The 27,237-nt window shown below is 38.6% G+C and overlaps 1 protein-coding gene across 3 annotated transcripts; it reads right to left on the reverse strand.

The window, feature by feature from the left end:
• Positions 1-302: 302 nt before the first annotated feature.
• Positions 303-27,229, reverse strand: FBXO8 (F-box protein 8). 3 transcript variants are annotated; one of them, XR_013545475.1, is made up of 7 exons: positions 26,941-27,221; positions 14,638-14,974; positions 9,778-9,904; positions 7,152-7,270; positions 1,952-2,148; positions 1,305-1,428; positions 303-949 (listed from the first exon to the last, which is right to left on the reverse strand). XR_013545475.1 is itself a non-coding variant. In XM_020803368.3 (6 exons), the coding sequence occupies exons 2-6, from the start codon at positions 14,964-14,966 to the stop codon at positions 762-764; spliced, it is 960 nt and encodes a 319-aa protein (XP_020659027.3). In that variant the 5' UTR covers positions 14,967-14,974; positions 26,941-27,229; the 3' UTR covers positions 303-761. The 3 variants fall into 3 exon arrangements, 2 of the variants coding, with proteins under 2 accessions (XP_020659027.3, XP_020659043.3); XM_020803368.3 differs by lacking the exon at positions 1,305-1,428 and having other exon boundaries at positions 26,941-27,229; XM_020803384.3 differs by lacking the exons at positions 1,305-1,428; positions 26,941-27,221 and adding an exon at positions 17,230-17,340.
• Positions 27,230-27,237: the final 8 nt, after the last annotated feature.

Consider the following 27,237-nt stretch of genomic DNA (forward strand, 5'->3'; position numbering starts at 1 on the left):
GCACTGAATCGTTCCACTATTTGTTATTGTTAGGAAGCATCTGTATTTCTAGGCAGTAGTAACTATAAATGCACCCCATGGAAGCCTGGTTGAAGAAGTTATTCCATATTGATAAGCACTTTTTGCGGCGCAAAAACAGCCAAATCTGCATTTATTCCAACCTGATAGTTGCAACTGATGTCTTGAAATAAACCTATCAAATGACAAGAGAATTCAATGAGCACTACAATCGGAAGAAAAGAAAAATGAACAAAAATAGCCTCACAATGTAAAGAAAGAAATACAAGAGTCTGCCAGAGAGAAACAGGAAAAAAATCTTTAGTTAAAATATTTTACAATAAAATAATTATGGTTATAAATCTCTTTAGTTAAATATGTCCACATTATGGGGTATTAAAAAACAACAACAATGAATTAGTTAAAGTCTTCAAGCACAAGTCCACCATCTTGTCAGTTTAAAACCATAATGTCCATTTAACATTCAGAAATGGCAATGTGTCAGACTAATGGCAATGTTCTGTGCAAAGTGTAAGCAAAAGGTTTTTTTAAAAAAATCTGCAAAAAGTTCTTCAGTTTTTCCACAGTATATTACTAAAAAAAAGTTGCTTGTGTACATTTTGATTGTAGAAAGAGGTTAGAATGACCAGCACTAATATAACCCCCATATCTAAAAAAGCAAAACAACAACAAAAAAAACCCCACTCTTTAGGTAACTAGTTTCTCTTTAACAACAAATTCAAAGTCCTAGCAAAATGTGCTTTTTAGGCAGCCACATGGCCTATAAGGTAGATATTGTCATAAAGGTGCCCAACAAAATCTTCACTAATGTTCTGAGCAGCACGACGGGTGTTCCGGATAAATTCTCTCTTTGACATTTTATTCTTCACATGAGGACTAGTAAGATCAATGGAAAGCAGGATCAAAGAGTAGCATAGTACATAAACAGCATCTAAGAAAAAGAAGAAAAGGGGGAATCATGGCATTAAGAATACTATTTAACAAACAAAGAAATAAACTGCTGGTCACTCTACGCCAATGTGTTACAGAGAATTTAACAGTCCTCAGAGGAGTGGAATTTGTCTTCAGGCTGGTATTTACTTAAAATATTTATATATTGCTTTTTCACCAACAATTCAAGGTAGTTTGTAAAAATTAAAAGTAATTAAAGAACATGTAAAATAACCAAAAATTGAAATGTAGTTAAAAGCAGTTTTAAATATGACACGATAGCAGAGATTCAAAATTCCTTGATGAATAAAAATGCTCTGGTGCCTAAGAAACAGCAAAAGTGGCACCAAGTGTACCTCCCTGGGGAGGGCTTTCCACAGTAGACTGTCGGTACCAAAAAATTCCTCTCCCTTGTTGTAAACTGTCCCTTCACCTCTGATGGAGGTGGTGTAATGGATATTTGGGTCATCATTCAGGAGTCTAAGAAGAAACAATAGCAGATAAAAGAATACAAATCTGTACCTGAAAATCTACACACATGTTTAATAATACTTACTAGATGATACTGTGATGTTCTGGCCACTGCATATTTACTTGTGCACAAATCATACTAGAATCAGTTGAAATTTAAGGGCACATAAGCCTGTGTTAGGCTGGAATCTATTGGTCTTAACTATAATAGAATCAATCAGATCCATTGAATCAATAGAACTGAAAGAAGTACTGGCTTAAATCAAACTCTTATTCAGCGAGACGCTGTAATTGGACTAACAACTAGTTCTAGGTGTTATATGCCAACCCTAAATCCATTTAATGAAATATAAGATCTATTAATCTCATTACTAAGCTAAATATATTTAGGGTATGTAGATACAGTGTTCTTAAACCATGTCAGATCTGAAAATAAACTTTGCATATTTGTAAATATTCAACATGTCTTAATTTAGAACACAACACAATACTAAAAGCCAACTCTAAAATGGGTAAAGGCATCTTTTCTTACCTGGGCTAAGGCCAAGCTCTCTCATCAAGTCAGGGTTACAAGCACAAAATCTGTGTGAGAATTTTGTAATAAGAGTCTCAAGATATTCACCACGTTCCTCAGGGGCATGAATGTGTTTGAAAAACTCTCTCAGTGCATTTGGCAAGAACTGATTTCTGAAGTTATGTAGTGTCACAAGGTCATCTAACACATCTCGTCTGATAGTTTAAAAAAAAGAGAATATAACAGACAAAATGAAGGTCTTTTGAGACTAATCACTCCTGTTGTTTTAAATATTCATTTAATATTTAACAAACTTACTCCTGTGTATGTCTATTCAGAAGTAAACTCCAGTTCAATGAACAGATAGATGGGTACAAGTGTATAGGCTTGTAGACACCTTAGAGCAATTCTCTTTAAAGATTTCCTTCTTCAGTATGTAATAATGGAAGGGCATCCAAACAGAACAAACAGGTCTACATCCAACATTGTATTAGAAGAGCAAAACAGTGCACTAGCAGAATTCTATTGTTTTTCTAGTCTTCCACCCCAACAGCATATTTGTTCTTCTGGTGCCCAGTTACTCTACTGAACGCAGAACTGGAAACAGAACCAGTTGCAGAACTTGTCTGCAACCGTTAAGCAACTGATTTAAAAAACTGAAAACTGTCATGGACTCCCTCTTTTCATGAAATCCAGAATGAGTTACCGTATTTTTCCATGTATAAAATGACACTTTTCCCTAAAATAATTGAAGGAAAAATTGAGGGTTGTTTTATACTCGGAAGAAAGGGAGGGAGGGATCAAAGTGCTTTGATCCCTGTTTCGCTCTCCACGTTTTGCAAAGAAAATTAGGGGGAAAGCGATTTTTGCTTTCTCCCTACATTTTTGTTGCAAAAAGCAGCTTTCCCGCTCCAGGTTTTGAAAAGAAAATGCAGGGAGGGAGCGATTTCTGCTTTCTCCCTACAATTTAATTGCAAAAAGCAGCTTCCCCCCTCCAGGTTTTGCAAAGAAAAGGCAGGGGGAAAGTGATTCCTACTTTCCCCCTACATTTTCATTGCAGAAATCGCTTCCCCCCCCCTGCATTTTCTTTGCAAAACGTGGAGGGGGGAAGGTGCTTTTTGTAACTAAAATGAAAGAAATTTTGATTTAGGAAAGTGGGGGGCGTTTTATACATGGGGGCGTCTTATACACGGAAAATACGTTTTCTTTGGGCACAATATCATTTGTGCCAGTAAAGTGGGATATCCTGCTACAGGTGTACTTGCAAATTAGTAAGCACCAGAAGTTGGTTTGGCACACTAACAAAAACACTGGCTGAAATCCTGCCACTTAATGTAGTAAGCCACAACTAGAATAGGCCCAATGTTTCAGTGGGGATTTGGTGATTGAGCTAACTGTCACTGAGTCAGTGGGCCTACTCTAGTGGTGGTTTTCTAAACTAGGCAAAAGGATTTCAGTCAATTGTCTGTCCATTTGGCTTCAGATCTCAGAAACAATCTCTATATTTATTTCAAGGATATTCCAGAGTGCTATTAAATTTGTTTTATTCTTTTATTTATTTGTTATTTATATCTCACATTTCTTCCAATGAACTCAAGGCACAATACATGCATCTTCTCCTTCCCTCCTTCCTTAATCCTCACTACAACCCTGTGCAGTAGGTCAGGGTAAAGAAGTGTGACTGATTGCCCAGTGAATTTTAGGTCTGAGTTAGAATTTGAGCCCATACCTCCGATCCCAAGCAAATATAGTCTTCCTGGACATACAGAATAGCAAAACTATCTTTGGGCTGGATCCAGATTTAACTATGTGTAAGTGCTGCCACAGGTGATCTTCCCTGTCCCCTCTGGAGAACCTTCTTCTCCCTCAGCTCCACATACCACGACTCCCCACATTCAGCAGGGTCATCTGACCCTCCGTAAATTTGGAGGACCTGCTATACAGAGAGAGGGAGGGAGCAAAGGAGTCTTCTCCTATCAGCCTCACAGCACATATCTAAAGACTAAACTGACAGTAAGTCTGCAACCTATCAGCAGTTTATTAATGTCAATAATGATCATGATACTAAAATCATGCAGGACAAAGGTCTTCTATATTAGGCGAATATGTTGTTTTTATTTGTATCGGCTACCTAAAATCATCAAGCCTTACAAAGAACAGATACTGAGAAAACAGTTCTTTTCCAAAAATACTGAAATAAAACAGAGTTCCAATGCAACCTGATATACGCAAAGAAACGTTAGAAAAACGGGAAGGATAGTAGCGATTTAGTATTCTGTTGCATGAAGAACAGTGGTCTCTAAGATTCGTCTAAACCCACTGATAACTGGCAGTTACTATTTAAGTCTTATTTTAATTTTGATGTTGTTTTTAATGTGTTGTGTAAAGTACCTTTGGAAAATATGTACTGTATTTTGAAAGGTAACTTATTAATCCTTCTAAGAATTTATTTTATTTTGAAATTTAAAAAGGATTATAGTGCTCCCACAGCAGTCAGGATGACTAGCAATAAATAGTAACATTCATAAAACTGGATAAGGCACATGAACACAATAAATTTATAATAACAACATAAATAACACTACATTTCAGATGTAATGCACAACTAAAAGTGAGGTTGGGTTCTTTAAAAAAAACAACTACAATTCAGTGGCTGAAATCCTGTTATTGTAGTAAGTTGTATTAAAAGAGGCCCATTGAATCAGTGGAGATTTGGTATGTCAACTTCTTTGGAAGTTCCATTGATTCAAATAGGCCTACTCTAGTGCAACTCTCTGCACTCAACAACAGTATTTTGGTCAGTGTTTGTCTGCTCCTCTTAAGCCAATAATGTGGAAAACAGCAGTCTGTATAAAATACAATATAAAGTTGAGAATCTGTTTGAGAAAGAAGCCCTAAACCTAAACCTGCTTTGGGCAAGACCCAGTTTCAGATTTGCTACAAAGCAGAGTTCCACTCTGGAAAACTCAAAGGACCAATTGTTCCCATTGACTGTTATACAGAAGATACCATAGCTGAAGCCCTTCTACGTTTTGAAAAATTTGATTACTTTTGCAGCCCCAGAAGCCCATTTTGTTTTGATTAAACCTTCCAGTTTGCATATAAAGAAGTGGAAGGTTTTTCTGTAAGGGGAAAGTTTAAAGTTCAGGAGTATTTATTTAAAACAGAGTTAACCCTCCCAAGGTTTTGTGTTAACTTAGGAAACAAAAGAAAGGTGGGGCTGATATGACTTAGCTGCAAAATTTCTAATAATAAAGTGCAGGGATTAGAGATAATTTAAAAAAAGAACAGTTTGATCCTGAGTCCCTCATTTGGTAGCAAAGAGCAGTAAAAATACTGCCAGGTTCCGAGACCTTGTTCATTGCTGGGCTTGCCTCTTTCAAAGCTCTTTGACAGGAGAGCCTAGGAAAAAATCATTCTTCGATTGAATATTAGTCATATCCTACTACCTCACTTTCCTTGCACTGAAAGACTGCATCTGATGTATAATTTTCCAGCTATACTAATCAGTGTCTCTCTAACGTTTCATGAACAGCCAACTATACTTTGGAGTGCATAAAATAGATTCAGCTCCACCTCAAGAATCTGGGTGACTATTAACAAGCCTGGAATTGTGTTATTCCGTGAACAATTTGGTACCTCACAAAATTTTTCAGGTCTCAAGAACAGCTCTCAATAATGGCCAATAAAAATTATATGACTTATTTCCAGAATGTTGCCACAACATTTACCACTTAATTTATGTATCTTATGCAAGTTTATCCCACAAAGTTCCAAAGACTGTACTTTCCAGTTAACTGCACTTAGAACTGAATGCTTAATCTTTTAAAGAACAGCCCAGTTGCATACCAATGGGCCAGTAAACAGTTCTTATCACAGCCAACAGTAATGATAATTACCACTATAGGCAGGAGTCCTCCAAATTCCAAAGTCTCCAAAGTTCATAATCAATGTCTCCTGTCATATTTTTATATCATTTATATGCTTTTCTATTGCAGTTGTCCATGTGTCTTCTGATATGGAATAATAATGTTTTATTTCCTTTAATCTATTTTAGTTTAGCAGTTTAAGCATTTGTTTATATAGTCCATTTAACTATCATGATACCCCCCCCCCCTTGGCTCACTTCAACCTCTCATTAGTTTACTAAAGAGTTACAAAAAGATGCTCTGAAACCAGATTACTTCCAGAATAGGGTAATGTGGCACCTTAAAAACGAACAGATTTATTCAAAACATGGGTAGATTTAGGCTGGCTTAAGCTTCCTGTGGAATAAATTTAGACTGTCGTGAATTGATCAGTGGTTCTCAGACTTGGGCTTCCTGATGCTCTTGAATTGCAGCTGCCAGAAGTCCTGATGCATCGGCTATGCTACCAAATGTTTCTGGGATGTGAACTGGATAGATCAGGATTCTCAATTGTTTTTTTGTCTCAAAAAGAGGTAAACAAACACTGGAATGATCTTTGATTGCTATTAGTGGAGATCAGAATTCCAGAGATACACACAGACCTTCCAAGACCAGAAGCTGTTAGGCAAGGAAAATTTTCAGGATTCTTTATACTAGATAGCTGCCCAGGGCAGTAATTCAAGAATAACTTGAGTTTTAAGCATTTATACAAATATTTATTCCCCAAAAAATCCTGTATAACATCTATGGGTTTTATCTCTACAACTGAAATCAAATATCAAAACTTACCCAAGCACTGTATCAAATAATTAACAAGTCTGGCTCAATGACCCGAATGTAACATAGCTAAAGAATGTGATTTCAATAAAAATGTGGCTGAAATTTCTCTTCACTTATGCAGTATTTATTTTCATTTATTTTACTGCAGTTCAATGCAGTATTTAAAGTATTGATTCAGCAGGAGCAGAAATACTTAGTAATTTTGATTAATTATAGGAAGAGTTTTGTCACTGAAAGACCTTTGCTAACAAGTCTAACAATTTATCTTTGTCCTTGCCATAACATAAAAAAGCAGACTATCAAACATGTGATGCTGACAAGAATGCATTCACTGATGGTCCTATACCATCACAGCATTTTTGCAAGGGTAAGCTAATTTTTGTAGTAAAATTCTGAAAATGGAATGCAAATAGATATTGTTGGTACCACTTTTTTTTACTATAACTATCACCCCCTTATTCCAGTTTAAATAAAAAGCACAACTCTATTAAATATGGACTAAGACATTCTCTGTTTCATAATCAAGTTACCTTTCATCAAGATAGATTCTCAATTTCTTCCAATTTAGTGTTCTTGTACAGAAGATAAATTTTGCTATTTCCTTTGGTGAATCATCCAGTATTCCCTTGGACATGAAGTAGTTGACTCCCTGGGACAAAGAAATGTTTTGCAAAATGTAAGATTAGCATTTTTATGCCCAACTGGAGTATCTAGTATGGAACAGATCTGAACAATTATGAAGAAATTCTATCTTCTGAACTACATTTCAAGATGCTCAGTCTAATTCATATGCAAATAAAACATATGTGAGTACAGTTACCACTGAGATTTTATATACACAAAACCAACAGGAAATCTACTTTCCTCAACAGCAATGGCCCCTTCCTCTCTCTCATTTCTATTTCTGTCACACAAAGTTTTAGATTTAAGATTTCTGTGAAACCATATTTAATTTCCTATCTTGGCCACATACAACAATGTTAACCAAAACATATTTCCTTTTTCATTCTGTTTTAAAATGGACACTGTCATGTTCTGCTGCATATGACAGCACATTCAAATAAATGTACGGCTTTGCAATTATTATACGTCCAAATCCAGGCAAATATGTATGCTATGCATGGGTTGAAGACAAGGTTCCCTCTAAGATGTGTGGGTGCATGTGACTCCATCCCCATCAGTGCAGGGCTCCTCCTGATCCTCCATGCACCCACAGCAATAGTTTCCAGCCCCTTTGTTTCTGGTTACGATGGAACCCCACACACAGTGTGGTGGGGTGTCATGCATGCGAGGGGTGTAATGGGGCTGAAAATTAGAATGTTGGATGAAGTCAAAGAACTCATGCAAAACATTGTAAATTTATTTCAGAATCACAGAACAGCACGTGTCATATAATCTGTTAATCACACAATTTTTACTGTATGTGTAATAAAAAAGTAGTTTTAGTTTACCTAGCCATTTTGTTCTATAAACACTAACCACAAAATTATATTGATCTTTTTTTAACATGACAATAATGCTAAGGTATGAAATTTACTGGTATGCTTAAAGGACGGGGATAAAATATGTTTTCCAACAAAGGCTATAGTGAAACATAACATTTCAAAGTCTTGTTTTATGGCTTAATCTTATGACCTAGTGGTTTGCTGTCAAATGACCCATTTCCAGCACAAGAGGATAGTTTGTATACACTGGAACCTGTCCCCAGCCCCTGTTGCTGCTACATTTTGTCCTTACCATAACATTAAAGAGTCAAACAATCACACTTTTATGGTGTTGACAAGATTTGCTGATGGTCCTACACCATGACATCTAACAGACAATTTAGCAGTTCAGGGTTGTATATTCAGCTCTGTGCCACTTTTATTTCCTAGAGTAAGTGGTTCACAAGCCAAAAAGGTCACAAGTTAGTGTCTGTCTCACTTGTAAAGTGTAGTCTTCAAAAATTACTGTAACAACATGCCACTATGTGTACTGTCACAGTTGAAGCACTTTAAGAAATGGATACCTTATTTTCCCCCAAGCACTATCTATTTTCTCCCCTATATTCCTCTAATAAGTCAGAGTTTCAGTTTCAGACCCTTTACAGGCATACAGTACAAGAGAGTGAGATACGGTAAAATGTTAAAAAGGATATATGCAATATATGCCAGGGGATACCCAGAGAAGTGCAACTTGTAATTCTCTTGATGGAGAAGCTGTACTATATAGAGCAGTAATATGTACTACACTGTAAAATAAAAATCTTCAAGCATTGTTGATTTTGTTTCCTGTTTTGGCATCTAGTCCTTTTGGTACTGCCCTCCATTTTTATTGCCAGCAGCCTACAACTGCTTAATATGCACATAGTTAAATTTCCAAGACACAATTTAAGCAACGCAGATCTTTCAGAGGTAGTGGGCTATAATTTTTTTTTAAATCACACACTACAATACAAAAATGAAGTCTCATAAGTCCACTCCAGATCCAGTAAAGCCTAGGAATACATAGTTTCCAATCTTTTCTAAGGAAAAAGGAAAACATGTGCCTGAAACCTTTGCCGGCACAGATCTTATCTCTTTGATTTAACTTATATCAAAACAGTTTTACAAAACTTAAAGAGCAAATGAGAAATTAGAAAATGCACATAAATCAAACATTAAGAGAAATAAAGACATGGGAAAGGACCAGTGCATACAAACATAACACACTGAGCACTTTATCATGCATGTACTTCAGATTCAAGATTTGTTTCCGTATTACAAAGCTACCAGAGACAGTTCTACCCTTTGCCAAAATAAAATAAGAACCACTGTATGGTATGGTTTTAAGAAATAAGGAATCAGATAAAATTAATATTTCACTTAACAAACAGCTTGTTTGCAAAGAACCTAGTTAGACGTCTGTGCCACACCTGTATTCAGTTTCTGTTATTCCACAAAACTGGTTAGGTAGAGATAATTAAGTCAAACACATAAGGGAATACATGCAGTTTCTATCTCTTAAATTTGAATCCCAAACACTTGGTTAGTATTGTTACTTTTGTTCTTCTCCAGTTACCTTCCAGCTGCCCATATGCCCCAATTACCTGGGATTTTCACAGTGGAAAACTGGAAAATTAGCAAGAGCATCGTAACTACTGCCAGCATTTACTAATGTCAACAGCATTCTACTTACCTCTTCAGGATTGGCATTAAAGGTGAGACTACCTTCATCCAATTGCATATACAGTTTTCTAAAAGAAAATCCAAGAGGTGGATTCTTATTGTATATGGAACAGTGACCCCAAGTGGATTTGCACAACCTAGAAAAAATGAAAGCAGCATGTTCAGAGTTTAAAAATGAATATCTATGCTCTAATTTTCAAGTCTCTAGAAACACTGACAGATGTTGGAATTTGAAGAACTCTAAATATGATCATGAAATACCACAGCAATATTTTCAGTGCTTCAGTTTTCAAATACTTTACTCCACAGACTTTACGCAGGTTTGTCTTCAGCCAGTAGTCTAAAGAACAGTTTTGGGTAAGCTCTGTTTTGCCTGACGAACAAGAGAACTGTATCCAATTAACCCTCATATTGATGACTTCCATTAATGGAATAAAGAAGGGACAATTCCACTGCATAATAACAATCCCATCTATTCCATATGGTTGGAGATTCTCTGGAACACTGGGGGAGGGATTACAAGGAAAAGAATGGGGAGAATTATGTATGAGCATAACTGTGCTCATGGAGTTTTGGATTTTGCTTAGAATAAGGTAACCTAAATACAGTGGCGCCTCGCTAGATGATTGACTCGTGGGATAAAAAACCCGCAAGACGATTGGTTTTTGCTATCACTACGGTGCCTCGCAAGACGTTTTTTTCTATGACCATGCTTCGTAAGACTTTTTTTTGAGACCGATACACAACTTTTTTTTTTTTAGACCGTTGCTTTGCAAGACTTTTTTTTTAGACCGATACGTAGGGAACCTCGCAAGATAATTTTTTCACAAGATGACGATTTTCGCGGAACGAATTAAAATCGTCTTGCGAGGCACCACTGTATGTAGGAATTGCACAAAAATTAGAAACTGCCATTTGTGATTATTCATTGAAAAGGATGTCTTTATGGGCACTCTTTAAACACTGGCAGGTCAATACAAGCAGAATGTCATTTTCAGGTATTTCAGACTCATGTTGCTTAGAATACTGAATTATCAGCATCATGAAGCACGTCTGGATGCAAACAACCAGAAAATGAAATGTTTTCAGAAATGAGTTAATATCCTTACCTTCAGCATTCAAGTAAACATTCTAGCAGCTGAAATCTGTGATAACCACGGTGTCTTTCATTTCGACCAAACTTACTTTAGTTATGATTTTAATCACTAGTCAATAATAATTTTATTTTTAAATTTTTTTGATTAAAATTAAAAATATATGATTTAATTTTTTAAAATAAGATTTTGGATTTAAATTGGATTTTTTAAAAGAAATAAAATGCTTACTGACTAGTGATGAATCTTCTGGGTTGTCTTCAAGAACCTCATGTTCAGAGCATTGCAACAATTCAACCAGGAGGTCAAGGAACATGCATCACAACCACAAAGGTCAGAAATGGCCACAGAGAAATGGCCATAGCTGGTGTGTCAGTCAAAGCTATCCAACTCTCCAGTGGCAAAGTTAATCCTAGGACTAGTCTTGACCTGCTTATCTGTTATTACAGGTAGAATGCCAAACAGGAGAATCATCTGTTTCCCACATCTGAAAAGCACTCACCTACTTTGCCTCTGCATAATATTTAATTTAAATCTACCCTTATTCAAACTATTACTGTATACAAGAAGGACCAGCACCTTCACAGCCATACCTGACTCAGACGTCAGAGAGAAACAGAGGCCAAATATTATTACCTTATTGACAATACATCCTTCAGCACCTTCACAGTTGTTAAAAAACATAGGATAGCACAAGGATCCTTGCAGAACCCAACAGCACAAAAGCCATGGGGTCCGCAAATCCTGTGGCCTTACAATGTTTGGAACCAATCCTAACAGAACAACAGAATTCCAGAACAACATATAGAAAAAAACCACAATAAAATCAAGAGGGCTTATTCTGCTGTTTCTTTCCTATCAGATGTCATTTATCAAAGTGACCTATCAAGAAGACAGGTTAGAATAAAGGTAAGACTGACTTAATTTACAACTGGAACACTGGAAGTGGGATCTGAGCAAGAAAAGTCCAAACACTTACATGATTAAATGTGTATGCTGTAATCCAAGTCATAGAAGGAAGCGCTTGGGAAGTACAGAGTGGTGCTGGGTGAATGAATGGTGCTTCCCAGTTTGCTTTTTCATTCTAACAATCTCACTGGTATTTTGGATACCAACTGGCTAAGTAAGCATAAACATCAGTAAATCCTGACATCAAAATTTAAAAATAATAAACTCATCAGGCATTATGGTAAGTCAGCTTTTGTTTCAAGGAAGCTATTCTTCCAGAGAAGAAACATGATCTAGTGTGTGGCTTTGTACACATAGCACAGGTGTGCTGGGACTCATTTAGGATTGTAACCCAACATCCTCAATCTTCAATTCAACTAAATTAGTACTGGCCACCTAAATCTCAAATAATGTGTTTTTTTGGGCTACAATTCTATATGCAGTCATCCATGGAGCATATCTTAGTGAGATTTACTTCAGAGCAGACAAGTAACCATGTAACATTAGTAGCACACTGTGGATGATTACTTTTGTGTGTGTGTGTGTGTGTGTGTGTGTGTGTATAAAACATTTAAATTAAGTATGGTGACATCATCCATTGAAGACCAGCTGAAGATAGTAGAGCTGTCAAATCTGTTTCTCTGCATTCTGCCTCGTACCTGAGGAGCTTGCACAGGCCAAGTTGCTGACAAGGTGCATTCCAGGTTTTATCCATTTTTGACAATAATTTAGAATGCATTTAAAGTGTTTTCTTTCCACTTTAATGGAACAATTTGGAGAACAAATATTTGAAATTGCTCTTTTAAATCAACACGTTTAAAAATATGTTGGTTGGCTGGATCCAGATATCATATACCATGAGAAGCCACAATGAGCACATGCCGTGAGTCATCTTACTACTGAGCAATGCCATTCTGTAATTGGAAGAATCCTGATTCAGCATACCAATTCCATAAGAGCTGGGCTGTTGTAAAACATATCTCAGTACTTCATTTCCCCTTTTTCTGAGGTTGTGTCATTCCAGCTATTCTGAAAGCACGTATCTGGATCCAACCCATTATAATTAAGGTGTAAATTACAAAACTGTTACATAGTGTACTACAAATCACCATTTCAAACAAATGAAACGACATTCTATTAAGAAAATAGAGTATGCACAAGGGAATCACATCAGCACCACTGCTTCTAGAATAAACGTCCTTGCACCATGGCATCCAAGGATGCCTCCCAGAATAAACATTTCCCAGTAATGGAAGAACATCAGTACCACCATTATTGCTTGTATTTGAACCAAGTAATAATTTATTAAATCATTTCCACAGATAGCATAGCAATGCTGTCACTCTTTTGATTAGTGCATGAAGCACATATAGATATTCCACAATTAAAATGTGACTTTAAAAATTTAAAAACATTTAAATCTACTGTCTGGCTCCATTTATAGTATGAGGTTACATGCTATAAATCTCATGGAGAAAGACAGAAGTGGCCCCAATTCAGAGGCTGAAGACTTCTTCCTTTAGTCCTCTAATGCAGTGGTCCCCAACCTTTTCCGACCCATGGACCGGCTGGGGGTGCGGGGTCCATGCATGGAGGGCAACCCCATGCTTATGGGGGTGGGGCACGCTTGCATGCATGTGCAGATGGTGTGGGGCGCACTTGTGGGGGTGTGCATTTGTGTGCATGCACGGATAGCGCAGGGTGTGCTCACAGGAGTGGGGTCTCTTGCATGCATGCGCGGATAGCACGGGGCACCTATACGTGCAGGTGGGCGAGCCGTATGTGCATGGGAGGTGCTTACGGGGTGGGTGGGAGATCTGTCTCCATGGCCTGGTCTTGCCAAGGCCACAGACCGGCACCAGGCCACAGACCAGGGGTTGGGGACCCCTGCTCTAATGGTTTTTTGCATATTTACATTGCCCCATGAAAACATACTAATAATGTATATGGCTCAGGGAAGCAGGAAAGTTTTAATGGTCAGATCATACTTTCACACTATTAAAGAGCGCGCCGGGTAGGTGGGACTCGTCAGCCATGGAAGGCAGCCCATCTAGGAGAAGGAAAACTCCGATTTCAAACCTCCACTGCCTTGTGGCTATATCCACTCATGGAAAAGGCTTCAGGAGTTAACCTCAAGACAAAATCCAGAGCTGGAGTCCCGAAGGCAGCATGTGTCATTCTGCCAACTCCTGCGACATTGCTGGAACCAGTTGTATTGGCTCTTGCCTTTCCACTGGACCATTTCAGCAATTTGGAGAGGGGGGATCTGCTGCTTGGGTAACAGCCTATCCTCCATATTACCTTACCCGGGCTTCATGCTCTGGAGAGAACACTCCTCGATTCAGAGCATGTTACCATAGTCTCTCGAGACTGAAGGATGCCTATATTTGGAAGCTGTATATGCAACATGACACTTTCTATAACTTCCCTACCATACGCAAACAACCAACTGTCCCTCTTTAGATCATTATTTATCTCATTTCATAACAAAGTTTTAACAGCTTCCACAACAGTAGAAAGCACCTGCAAGAATATCAACCATCTCTGAAACGCCTCTTTACCACTAGAAATCACACTCCTTTCATTATCCAGCATAACCTTTTTAAAATGTAGGTTCCAGCTTCTGAATGGCCATCATTCTCTCCCCCTTTATCAAGTTTAAATTGAAAATTTCAAAGTCAAAAGAAAGAAATTAATTAATGCTAAGTACAATCACACTGTAATTTTTCACTTCTGATATTCTGTTTAAAGAAGCAAGTGCCACAGACAAGATATCCTGGAGGTAATTGCCTCTTGTAACCCATGTTCATGACCTCCCATTAACTTACCCTTGCCACAGAAGCTCATCATTAGCAAGATCCTGCCAGACGCATGAAGCCAGGCAGAGGTCTGTTGCATTCAGGTATGACAAAATGGTAAAGCTAAGTTCAGGAGGCAACATTTCAAGGTTGATGAACCCTTCTTGTTCTTTTGATTTCCGAGTTTTCAACAGATGGTAAATGTCAATTCCTCCTTGGGCATGTTTCCGATGATTAGTATTTGAAACATTATTAGCAGCTATCCTTCTACCATGCTCTCTGGAAAGATAGCTTTGTCCTGTATATCCTTGGTGTTGCAGCTGCTGGTTCCTGGCCACTCTCCACAGCCCCTGACCCATCTGCAAGCCTGCAGAATGTAAAGAGAAAATATTAGTAACACATATATTCAGATTAGTTGATTAAAACAATATTGGTTGAAATCCTGTTGGTTGGCACAGTAAATCATACTAGAGTAGGCTCACTGAATCAGTGGGGATTTGGTGCATCAGTTTTTCCCTAACCTCTACTGATTCAAATAGGCCCCTTTGAGTTGCAACTTTCTTTAGCACAACAACTCAGAACTAGAGTAAGCCTATTTGAATTAATGGATCTTATGGAGAAGGTGACTCACCAAATCCCCATTGATTCAATGGGCCTACTCTAGTGCCACTTACTGTGCTAAGTAATAGGATTTAAGTCACTGTTTCATAGTCATTTTTGTAATCCCCATGCAATACAAGCAAGTACACTGAAATCCTATTGAACAGGCACAAAACTGCACAAAATGAAAATTATTTTCAAATAAAGTCTTGAGCTAAAAAAATTAAGTATGAACCAGTGCTCTGCAAAGAAACGTTAATACAGTATATACCATATTTTTCGCTCCATAAGACACACCTCTCCATAAGATGCACCCAATTTTTAGGAGAAGAAAACAGGAAAAAAAATAATCTGTTTTCTTCTCCTAAAAATTTGGTGAGCCTTATGGAGAGGTCCATCTTATGGAACACAAACTAGGACCCTTTGGAGGTTTAGCCAGCCCCCCCGGAAGCCAGAGGGGGCGAAAGAGTCCCTTCTGGGACTCTTTTGAGTCCCAGAAGGTAACGATTGTGCCCCCTCTGGCCGGGGGGGGGGCAGGGTGAGCCTCCAAAGGGTCCTAGGGTATGTTCCAGGACCCTTTAGAGACTCACCCTGCCCCCCCGGGGGTCAGAGGGGGCGAAATCGCCACCTTCTGGGACTCTTCTGAGGCTTCCCAAGCCTCAAAAGAGTCCCAGAAGGTGGTGATTTTGCTCCCGCTGGCCCCGTGGGGGGTGGGGGGAGCATCGCAAGGGTCCTGGAAGGCTCACTCAGACCCTTGCTACGCTCCCCCACCCCTCCACGGGGCCAGCGCGGGCGATATCGCCACCTTCACTCCGTAATACACACAGACTTCCCCCCCTACTTTTTTTTTGGGGGGGGAGTGTGTCTTATGGAGCAAAAAATACGGTAATGTCATCAGTTTTACTGGGGCTTTAACACTGGTCTCTCAATTCAGTTCAGAGGCCAATTTGGTACTTTGGACTTTGTTCCAATTAGTACCAAGCAATCCAGACCCCATTTGAATAATTCTTGACTCGAAATCCAAATCAGTTTGATTCACCATGTATTCCACTTGACTTTCATTCAAAAATCAAAATGGCTGTAACATTTTTGTTTTTTCACTGAAGTATGCAAAATTTTGGGTCATTATAGAAACTAAAGGTAAGTAAATCTGGCATATTCAAGACAGCTTCCTGATTTTGTGTAATAGGCACCTTTACAGTTCACTTTACAAAAATTCTTAAAAGAGTGCACATTCAGCTGAGTACTCAATCTTGCCCATTCATGCTCCTATCCCCCCACTATTGGCAGTACCTTCCTGGAACACATAGAAAATCTCAAAATTTACAGTTGTAATATTGAACCAAAGAACTGTTTTTTTTTTTTTTTTTAAGGCAAGGTAAGTTAAAGTAGTGCACTGAAAAACAGCACAATGGGTAATGGTCAAGAAGGCAGCAGAGCTGGTCAGGGGAGGCAAGGACATACAGGAAGTTAAATCAAAGAGTCCCCTTCATGAGTGAGGGAGCAAACACCAAGTTAAAGAACACCTCTATACTTCAATCTTAGTCTATTTCTCTTTTGAACTATACAACAAAGCACCAATGTAATGGTCAGACCACACGGCAACTTGATGGGCACAGATGCAACAGCAGTGGTTACCAAAGACAAGCAGGCAGGCAAAGCAGATGGTACATGAAGGAACCATGTTAGATCTAGCCAAACCACCATTCTTGGTATCTTTTGATATGGATGAGCATCAGAAACTGTCATCTTACAACCCCCTACTTCCCTCTCCCTCATACTCTAAGCCTCTTGCAGAGAGCAGACTGAGACTTGCTGAGAGGATTCAGCACTTTTTGCTTTTGCCCTGAGGGTTGTACCGTTGCTGCCTGGTGCTGGAACTTCTCTTTAAGTATTCGGAACAAGAATACTTAAAGTTGTCTCCTAAAGTGTGCTGCTGGTGCTGTAATGCCCTGACAATTTAACCCGACTCATTTGTTGTCTCCAGTGAAGGAAGACAGCAATGCTGAGACCGTTTCCTACCTCAAAATGGTCCTAGACCATGTTCTGCCTTTTTGTCTTAGGAACAGCATCTATCAGGGTACTGCTGCTGCCTCTGATCTGCAGGCTCAAACAGTGCCTCCTCAACAGTGGGAACAGACTTACTCCCACTATCACCTGGGAATGTAGCAATTCAAATTTTTCTTCTTCTGGCCCTTGCAACACTGTGTGTGATAAGAAGATGTCTCAGGACTGATTAGGCTAAACAAAATGTCCAATATAATTGTAATAATACTAGATATAATGGGTTGGAAATTAATTGTTCTTTCACTACACAAATATGAATGAAATATTCAATATAAATAAAAGTAATAGTGCTTGCTGTTGTGACTCATATTCATTGTATAAACTTCCAATATAATCATAATGTATGCACTTTCTAAGTAAAATAAGTTTCACAGCGTAAATCATATGCAGGGTCGCATGAAATAATCAGATTCTACCACTCAAATAAATGAATTAGAAGGACAAAAGAAAGATTAAACAAAAGTTTATCAGAGTCACATTGACAAGACAAAAGATAAAGGGATAACTCAGAATAAGTTTAGAATGCAACCAACATAACTACATACATTTTCATATACCTTTTGGTGTGACTGCTATTAAGACTGCTAAATTTTGCAAAAGAATGCTGAAGAAGGTGCGTCAAATAAATAAATATGTAACTTCAGTTATCTCAGGTCCTTCCCTGCGGTCACCCCAGTTTGCAGGATAGAGCTGTCCCAGAGCAAAGGCAGTTTTCATTCTGATCATTCCATCTCAGTGTTTTTCCTATCTGGCCATATTTGAGTCTGTGACTAGTTTTCCCCAATCATTCCTTGTGCCTGAATCTCCAAAACCAAGATACTGTACTCCAAAACCTTTTACTTCATTCTGGAACTGAAAATTGCCATTTCGTTTCAATCTGGATCATAAAAATCAGGCCAATTCAGTTCCAAATTTAGCCAAAGACCTAGTTTGGCCAAAATTACCAACCTGATTTTCAAAACATAAAAGCAGCCTCTATTTCAGAGAATACCTTACTTAAACTTATGATATTATTTCACTAGAACTTTTCAGAATGCTTTCTTTTTTAAAAAATGTGTATACCATCTGAGCAGAGCTGAACCTTTTTATAATTACATTAATAAACCTTAATTGTATAAACTCCAAGGGCAGGCACAGATGCCAGGTAAAGTTAGAAGATATATATTTACTGATACTGATTAGAGAAAGTGATATTCTTGTCTCCTAACCCACTGTATCCTATTAAGGAAGAGGAAAGATGTGAGAAAGCTATGAGAGCCACCAACCATTAAATTCCCCAAGAAGTGGATATATCTTGAAGACCTCATCTATGTGATTCAACCATAGATCCAATAGAAGAAAAGGAAAATGAGATCAAGCTTAGTTGCATAAAATAGTTTATAGGGAGTAACAAAGCATCTGTCAGGGGTAGCACATATTCCTCATCATGTGCAGCAGAGAAACTGACAACTTGTGCCAAGTTGCAAGCCATTCATTGTTACTGACTTGTTTCCTGTTGAGGAGAAAAGGAAGCAAGTGAGCTGTCCTCGTCAGCAAGGAGAAAAAGGATACCAATGAGGGTGGTGTAGGAGGAATGACAGGGTTGTTAGTAGAAGAGAAGACGAACATAGAAGTTTGCTTAGTGGAGGAGGGAGAAGGAAGAAAAGGGGCGGAGTTTAAGCTCTCTCTATGGGAGAAGGAGATAAAAGAAGGGGGAGAAAGGAGATGCAGCAGAGTAGAAGAAGAGAGTTGGGAAAGTAAGATAGAAGAGAGAAAGGTGATATATCCAGAACCAGTGTACAACACCCCACCGAATGAGGGAAACTTGGTGTGTCACCCTTGTTGTGGGAAGGTCTGTGCGATGAGGACTGCACCCCTGCGCAAGATTACCAATCGTGAGCGGTTTGGTCCAGCCCCGCAGTGAACAGACTGGTGTTGGATGAAAGATCCGTGTTGACAGGTTATGGACAGTTACCCAATTTGTTGTATTTTGACCCAGTTGCCATTATCGTTGATACTCCGCGTGTTAATAAAGTAGAAAGTGAGAATTCGTTAACTCGGTCTCAGCCTCTTCTTCCTGCCAAATGTGAGGAACTGTCGCCCATTTCAAAAGAACCCAATCAAAATGGCGCCCAACTTGGGGCAGTTCTGAGCGCGGGAGAAGAGGAAATTTTGAAATTGCAAACTGACGATTGAGCGACAGAAGAAGCTGATAGAAAACCTAGTTGAACAACAGACATTACTGACAACAAGAATAATGAAACAGGAAGCTGAAGAAAAATTTTATGAGTTCGAACTTACATCAAAACGCATTAGTGGCAGGTCCAGCTCCTATTAGGGTACAAAAGATGGGAGCAACTCATGACCACAAAAGCAGGTGTGGCTAATCTAGATAAACTAAGTAACAACTAAGTTGTGACAACGAACAAGATTTTTTTTCAGAGACAGTCTTCTATTCTTAAAAACAATTTGTGATATAAACCTTAGAAGTATACTAGGATTAGAACCTAGGCAAAATTAGGTAAAATTTTAGAAGTAGGTAAAGGGGTAAAGGTTCCCCTTGACAATTTTTGTCCAGTTGTGTTCGACTCAAGGGGGCGGTGCTCATCCCCGTTTCCAAGCCATGGAGCCAGCGTTTGTCCGAAGACAATCTTCCGTGGTCACATGGCCAGTGCGACTTAGACACGGAACGCTATTACCTTCCTACTAAGGTGGTCCCTATTTATCTACTTGCATTTGCATGCTTTCGAACCGCTACGTTGGCGGGATCTGGAACAAGCGACGGGCGCTCACTCCATCACATGGATTCGATCCTACGACTGCTTGGTCTTCTGACCCTGCAGCACAGGCTTCTGCGGTTTAGCCCACAGCGCCACCACATTCCTAGGTAAATTCAAATGCTAACTTGACAAGTCTCAAAGATGCTTAACTTGGTTTAACATCAAAAATACTTGATGTACCTTAAAGATTCAAGTCTTTTAATAATTTATAGTGCAACTAATCATAGACCAATATATAATGCATTGAGTTTTATGATATTGTAAAACTCTTGGTTGTTTTTCCTTCAATAAACTAGCATGGCTATCCTATGGAAATTGTTAGCTGGAATCCAATGCTATAACTACTTCAGCAGCTTGGGAGTATTTTCTCAAACATTCTAATTTATAACAAAACTTCTCTACCTAAAAGTGGGTACTAAAGTTGGAACAAACCCAGGCTTCAGATAGTCTAGAAATCAGGTACTGGTAAAGAGGAATTTGAAACAAAAATCATCCTTTGCTTAGAGAACATGATTAAAAATAGATTTTGATACCTTCATATTTGACACTTCTCCAAGTCACAAAATACAAGTGTGAACACACAAACAACATGCTAAAACTATTCTGCGAAATCACAGGCTTGCATTTTGGTGAGCCTCTTAAGACACGAGTTCCCAACCCAAGGGTTGTGCAACCCCCGAAGTGTTACAAAGTGTTTTTGGGACAGCTCGTACAGGTATTGAGAGGAAGGGGACCTGTTGCCCTCAACTCACATTCCCCCTGGTTCCCTCCTGCATCCCCCCACTGCTTGCACACACACCCAACCAAGCTCTCTTCACTCCCTGCTGTGGGTCTCCTGGCCTCTCAGGGCTGCTAGCTGTGTGCTCTCCTTCCCCAGGTGCAGCAGTGGCGCCTCCCTGGCTCTGGTGGCTGGCTGGGTAGGGAAGTACAACCATCACATTAAATATTAGGTTAGAATAATATTCTGAAGAATTTATTTTAATGTTTAGGGCATAAAATGCCTTTTTAATGAAAATATAGCAGGGAGTCACAGGTTATTTGGCTATTATAAAAGGAGGTCACGACTCAAAAAAGGTTGGGAAACACTCCCCTAGAAGAAGAGAATTCAAAAGCTGACAGCAGACACCAAGCATACCTGTGTGACCTTCCATATAACATTCTCCTCTTTTTCAACATTATCATCATGTATAAGTATTTTAAATTCACAAGGTCCTATTATATAGGACCTGTATGATTTTTTAGAAAACAATGTGCAAACACACGACTCATCAATATACCAGATGTGTATGAGAATTTCAAATATTATTGAAAGTACTTGGAAAAGGATCCTATATGTAGACACTGAAGATATCCCTTTGTTCCTGCATGGAAATGGACCTTGATAAAGGCCCATAGCACCAAGTGTTACATATGTGCTTTCCACACATATCGATGATTTTCATCTGCCCCTCTTTCCAGTGGTGACTCACAACCAAGAGTTATGGTATATTAAGATTCTCGTCTGCTTTTACTTCTCTGTGGTATTTCACATGACATTGCCTATAAATAAATTGCATGGGAAAAAAGTTATGGCAATACATGTTGAGATGAAAGTGTGGATAAAGCTAGGGAAGCTCAAGTCCTGCTAATCTCAAGAAGCCTTGGCCCAGCTATGCAAAGGGCTGAACCCTTAGTATCTATCTGCACTGTTTTGAAGCCCAGTGATTTTTTTTGTACTGCCAGTGCTGTCATTTTGATGAAAAATTGGAAACTCTTTTGTAGTACAAAACACACAACTGATACTAAAACAGCATTGTCCGGTATAGTGGACAATACTGATTTTACTTCAGGTATGTAAGTAAAAGAAACTTTTCACTATTTATTATCAACAGTATTTCTATCAATGGTAAGTCAAATAAATAAACAGGCTTATTTTTTGTTACCGGCTTCTATTCTTCGACAGAGCCAGATCACATGCTATGTATAGTCTAGAAACAATGGGAGCATTTGTAATGATTATCAACAAAACAAAAGCTTCTCTTTTTCAGAATAATTATCCTGCTTTCTGTGTACTCAAGCAGTTTAAAATTTTTCTTAGCTAGATGACAACAACATAGTAAAATGCCAGCAAAGTATACAAAAGAAACATGACATGCACTTAGATGACATTACTATGGGCTCACTTAGATCAAAGGTCTTATGTTGCTTTTGTGGAGAGTTTAGGATTTGGCTTTGGTGCTTAGAATTACTCCTTCCATAGCCTGAGGCGAAGTGCTTAGGGTCAGGCTCTCCAAAGCCTGGAACCATTTACCATGATTTTTGTATAACTATATTTAACTTTCTGTAAAAGAAACTAAGAACAGAAGACTAGAATCCTATGTGTATTTACTTTGTACATAGGCTCACTGAAAAGGTATAGGAGCAGGCAGTAAAAAAGTTAGTGAAGATAATAATTTGCGAAGGCTTTCATGACTGGGATCTAAACAACTACCATAATAATTTACATTTATGAAATGTTCTCATGTTCAGTATGAGAAGAGGCTCCAATAAAGAGCATTTTAAAGTACAGAAACATGTTCACAGCATTACTAAAAATAGATTCAGTTCTACTTTATGTTAAGCACCAACTGAACATGTTACGCAGATAAAAACAGATTGACATACATAACTTCCAGCCAGCCAATGATTGCTATAAAACTATAAGCCGAAGGTTGTCTGTAGCCTGTCCAAAGATTTATCTCTGCTCTCCTCCCGTAGCAAGGATTTATCTCTGCCTCCTCTCGTAGCAATTATTTTTAGCTCTGCAATAATCCCCAGATGGAAATTCCAGAACCGGACTATTCCAGCATATTAATTAAAATCTCATATCCTATCATGGACACCATACAGATTCATGGCAAACAAATACATTGCACGTGATATAGCTGTCGAAAGTCTCCCCGCCATATCAATGTGCTTCATCTTCAGAGTATTCAATAAATTCATTATCATATTTTCCTTCTTAATTTTTCTCATATGTTTTAAAAGGGAAAGCATTTTCATTTGAACATGGAAAAGGCATTGGCAGAGCCCAAAAAGTTATTTAACCATATGATACATTTTCATACTTCAAAATATCAGCTTATTCAAAGGAATGGCATGCTATTATAGCATAACAGTTACATGATAGTGGATGTCTTACCCAACAACTGATTTACATGGCATTTTTCAACTGCTACTGTCTGTCAGAATTACCAAAATTAGAGTTATATTTCATTTTGTATTTACTAAAATGATTCTAATATTACTGATAACTACTGTACTGTTTTTAATTTCACACCTCATTTCATGCTTAATTATTATGCTAAATTTCTATATATCATTTCAAGGAAATTAGAGAAGCAATTAAATAAATCCTGAATCTAAATTATTTGCTGTTGAACATCTGACCAAAGCCTTAATGACATTTCTGAAGCACAAACATAAACATATAGCCAAACATATTCTGGACTTCGCCAGATTTGACCCAATACTGTATTTCACACTAGTGACATATGGCACAAAGTATTATTTATATATGCTCCAAATGTCTATAAAACTAGGCATTGCCATCTGAACACACTATTATTACTCCACCCAGCTTTCATTCTTCAGGTTCACTCTTCAATCACACCAGAATTTCCTCTTCCTCCTCCACAAGTTCCCCAATTCTGCATAGATTCAGTATGCAGATACAATGCTCGCTTTGGGTCCATTTTTATTATTACTAAAGTTGAAATGAGTTGAAAAGGACTGTACTTTAAACAGTAAATACTAAACACCACCTTGTACTGACAAACACACCACTCCAATGTTACACATATGCAGAGCAGATGGCCCTACAGATGTGAAGGTGGGGGGGGGGGGAAAGAAGGAAAGATTTTTCTCCCGATAGAATTCCAACAATAGCTTTCTTTTTTTTGGTTCCCCAACATCTGAGCTTTCATGCCTCTGAATAGGCTGCTGGTAGTTAAACTCTTGTCCATTTAGCTTAAGAAGAAATTGGGATAAAAGAGAAGGCCCTTCCATCAGTTCTTTCTCTCAAACTGTTTCCACCCCAACTGATTGTTATAAAATATCTTCATGATGAAGGATTTTTCTTTTCTCCTTCTCTCTATCACCTTTTTCATTCTGTGTCCCAATAAAGCAATCCACACATTTTTCACTGAACTGTATACCACTTTTAAGAAATTTGCTGTCTAAAGAGTAGGGCAAACAGGTTTTAAATAAATAATTGGTACATAAGACATAAAAGTGATGAAAGAGTAACAATGTTATCATACAGTATTCCTATTTTTGAAGGAACAGAAGGAAAATAATGGAAGTGTCGATGACAAATGACAGCCATAACATCCTTACCTTTTACAGAAAAAAACCTCAAAACTCTCAACAAATAGTAAGGTGTGCACAATATGGTTGCACTTACAGGTTCTAGATTAAACAACAAAATGACTAATATTTATTTATTTGTTTTATTTTATATGCTGCATTTCTCCCAATAAGGGACTCAAGGCGGCTCACAATATTTAAAATTCACACAATTTAAAAACAGAATAAGTTAAATATTAAAAGATAAATTAAACAATATATGATTTAAAACACAATTAAAAGATTAAAACACAAAAACAAAAATTAAGATTTCTGCTGAAATGGGCTTCAGGGATTCAGTTATAATTGTTAAAACCCTGCCTGAAGAGATGGGTCTTTAAGTTTTTCAAAAGGGAAGGGACCATCCTGATCTCCTGAGGGAGAGCGTTCCATAGCTTGGGAGCTGCCAGAAAGAAGGCCCTCTCCCGTGTCCCCATCAGCTGTGCTTGTGCTGGCAATGGGACCAAGAGGAGGGTCTCCTCTGCTGTCTTAATAGCCCATATAGGGAGATACAGTCCTTCAGATAGCCTGGAACCAAGCTGCATAGGGCTTTATAGATAATGACCAGCACTTGGAACTGGGACCAGAAATGGACTGTTAGCATGTGCAGTTCTTATATGCTCCGTGCAGCTGGCCCCAGTCAGTAGTCTGGGTGCAGAGTTTTGCACCAGCTGACGTTTCCGAATATGTTTTTGCAAAAACAGAAAGTTGTACTTTAATATTAATTACCATAATATATTACTCAGAGATAGAGATGTGGGTACTGTAACATTAACATATCATACATGTCTCTGTTTAGCCGTGCTTGGCTATTTTGCTGAAATCAGTCATGTTGGGACTCAAAATAAGATATGAGCTTCTAGAACTTATTCTCCTAAAGCAAGCATTGACAAATCCTAGTGCTCAGTTGTCGATGGAGGCCCTGAAAAATAAGGTATGACAACTACTTATGTACAATGCAGCTCCGTCTGGATAAGACTTACCGGTATATGTGATGTTATTTGATACATTAAAACTGGAAAAAAAACCTAACAGAAAGGATTGTGATTACTTTCCTCAGAAAAGTGCATCAATCTTGAGAAGTGTTTGCACAATATTTTTAGTCATCTAGTGCTTATGGTAACCCTAAGCTAAACAACAATGGCAAAACATAAGGCTGGCTTGTAAAATCAATACAGGGAAAACACTAAAAGAAGAAAGGCAGTTGCTAAATTTAAGTACTGTATATTGGACAGGAATATGTTAACAAAGCAACAAGCATGAAGAAGCACTTAACAAGATGTAGAAACCATCCTTAAAATATATCAGACACATACTGGAAATTACTAAAAAAGAATTTTTGTATTTCTTGGACTTCAGCCTCCAGCATTCACCGGAAATTCCTCCAGTCTGAATGAAAGCTCTATCTACTACAGTATTTTATTCCTGTAAGGAAGGCAGAGGAAATGGGTGGCCCTGGCTAAACTTCCTGGGAACTACAAGGGCATAGAAGACTTGTAGTCTCTGCCCATTAGGTTATGTACAGGGTGCTTCTCCAAAAATTACCAGTCCTCCTATCCACTGCAGCTCCCAGAGAATTTAATGATTCCAATCTATTTTCCTTCCTCTTCCTCACTGGACCACAATGGTTGATGAAGCCTTCATTCTCCACCTGCAAGTAACTAAAAACTCCTTTGAGAATTGATTTCTTGGCCAATAAACAGCACCCCTCGTGGCTGTCATTCTCTCAAGTTTATATGGGGAGAGAAGTTACTCAGATTAAAAGCAGAGTATATCACATTTGCACACAGCCTGTAAAACTAGCTCAACTATGTCAGACTAGGAGTCAAACCATTCATTTATACAGGAATCAGGGATGAGTGGGTTGATTTTGAGCATTAGGACATGGTCTTAGTTTTGGATCTTCAGAAGTGCCTTAAAGTTTCCCTCAATACACTTAGGAAACAACTGCAACTTGACCTTAATACTGTACAGGAAAACTTTTGTTCAGCGCAACTCCGAACAGTTTAAATTCTTTGTAGACTAAACGGACTGTGCTAGAAAGCAATCTAAAACATGCTCTCATTCCCCACTTCCAGAGCACCAAAATTTGGGGACATGGAGAGATTGTTTGGTTCATTTTACTTTCTCTTTAGAGACAGGGAAGTCTACCCTATTACAAGTTTTGAATAGAAGAACGCTTATGAGAAAGTCAAGACTTAATCTCTTTAGAAGAGACGGTTCTGGCCAGAGGAGCGGAGAAAAGAGATTTAAAGCAGCAGCACAAGCAGCTGGAGACTTTTCCGTCGCGGAAAGCCATTTAAAAGCCCATCTCTATTATTATTTACTATTATTGTTATCATTATTATTGCTGCTGGGCAATGGATGTGGGAACGAATTGTCAGGGGAGTTAACAAGCGAGTCCCACCCTCGCTTCCCGATTGGCCCCAAACGACGACCCGCACACCACCTGAGGCCTGCAATTGGTCAGAGATCCTGCCGCTTCTTCCTCATATTGGGTATGTGCGCGCGCGGAGGTGGGGTCCCTTTAACTTCCCATTACCTGTGTCAGCTCCCGTCCCAACCGCCGCCGCGACGAGTCGTGCTCAAGTCGGGTGCGCGAGCCTTATAAGCGGAGGAGAGGGGAGGAAAGGGTGTCAGGCAGTCTCGCGCAGACGGGGAAGGAAGCTCGCTTCCCAACGGACTTCCGGGTGCCCGTGCAAAAACATGAGCCGTCACCTCTTCCACGCACGCATACACACACACGCCTAAATATTGACGCCTGTTGGTCCTGCGGCAGCAGCTGCAGCCGTCGCCTCTGCTGCCTCTAGTGTTACCGGAAGTGACGTCTCGATTCTTA

The sequence above is a fragment of the Pogona vitticeps genome, chromosome 5 (genome assembly GCF_051106095.1).
Source record: "Pogona vitticeps strain Pit_001003342236 chromosome 5, PviZW2.1, whole genome shotgun sequence".
NCBI classification, from domain to species: Eukaryota; Metazoa; Chordata; class Lepidosauria; order Squamata; family Agamidae; genus Pogona; species Pogona vitticeps.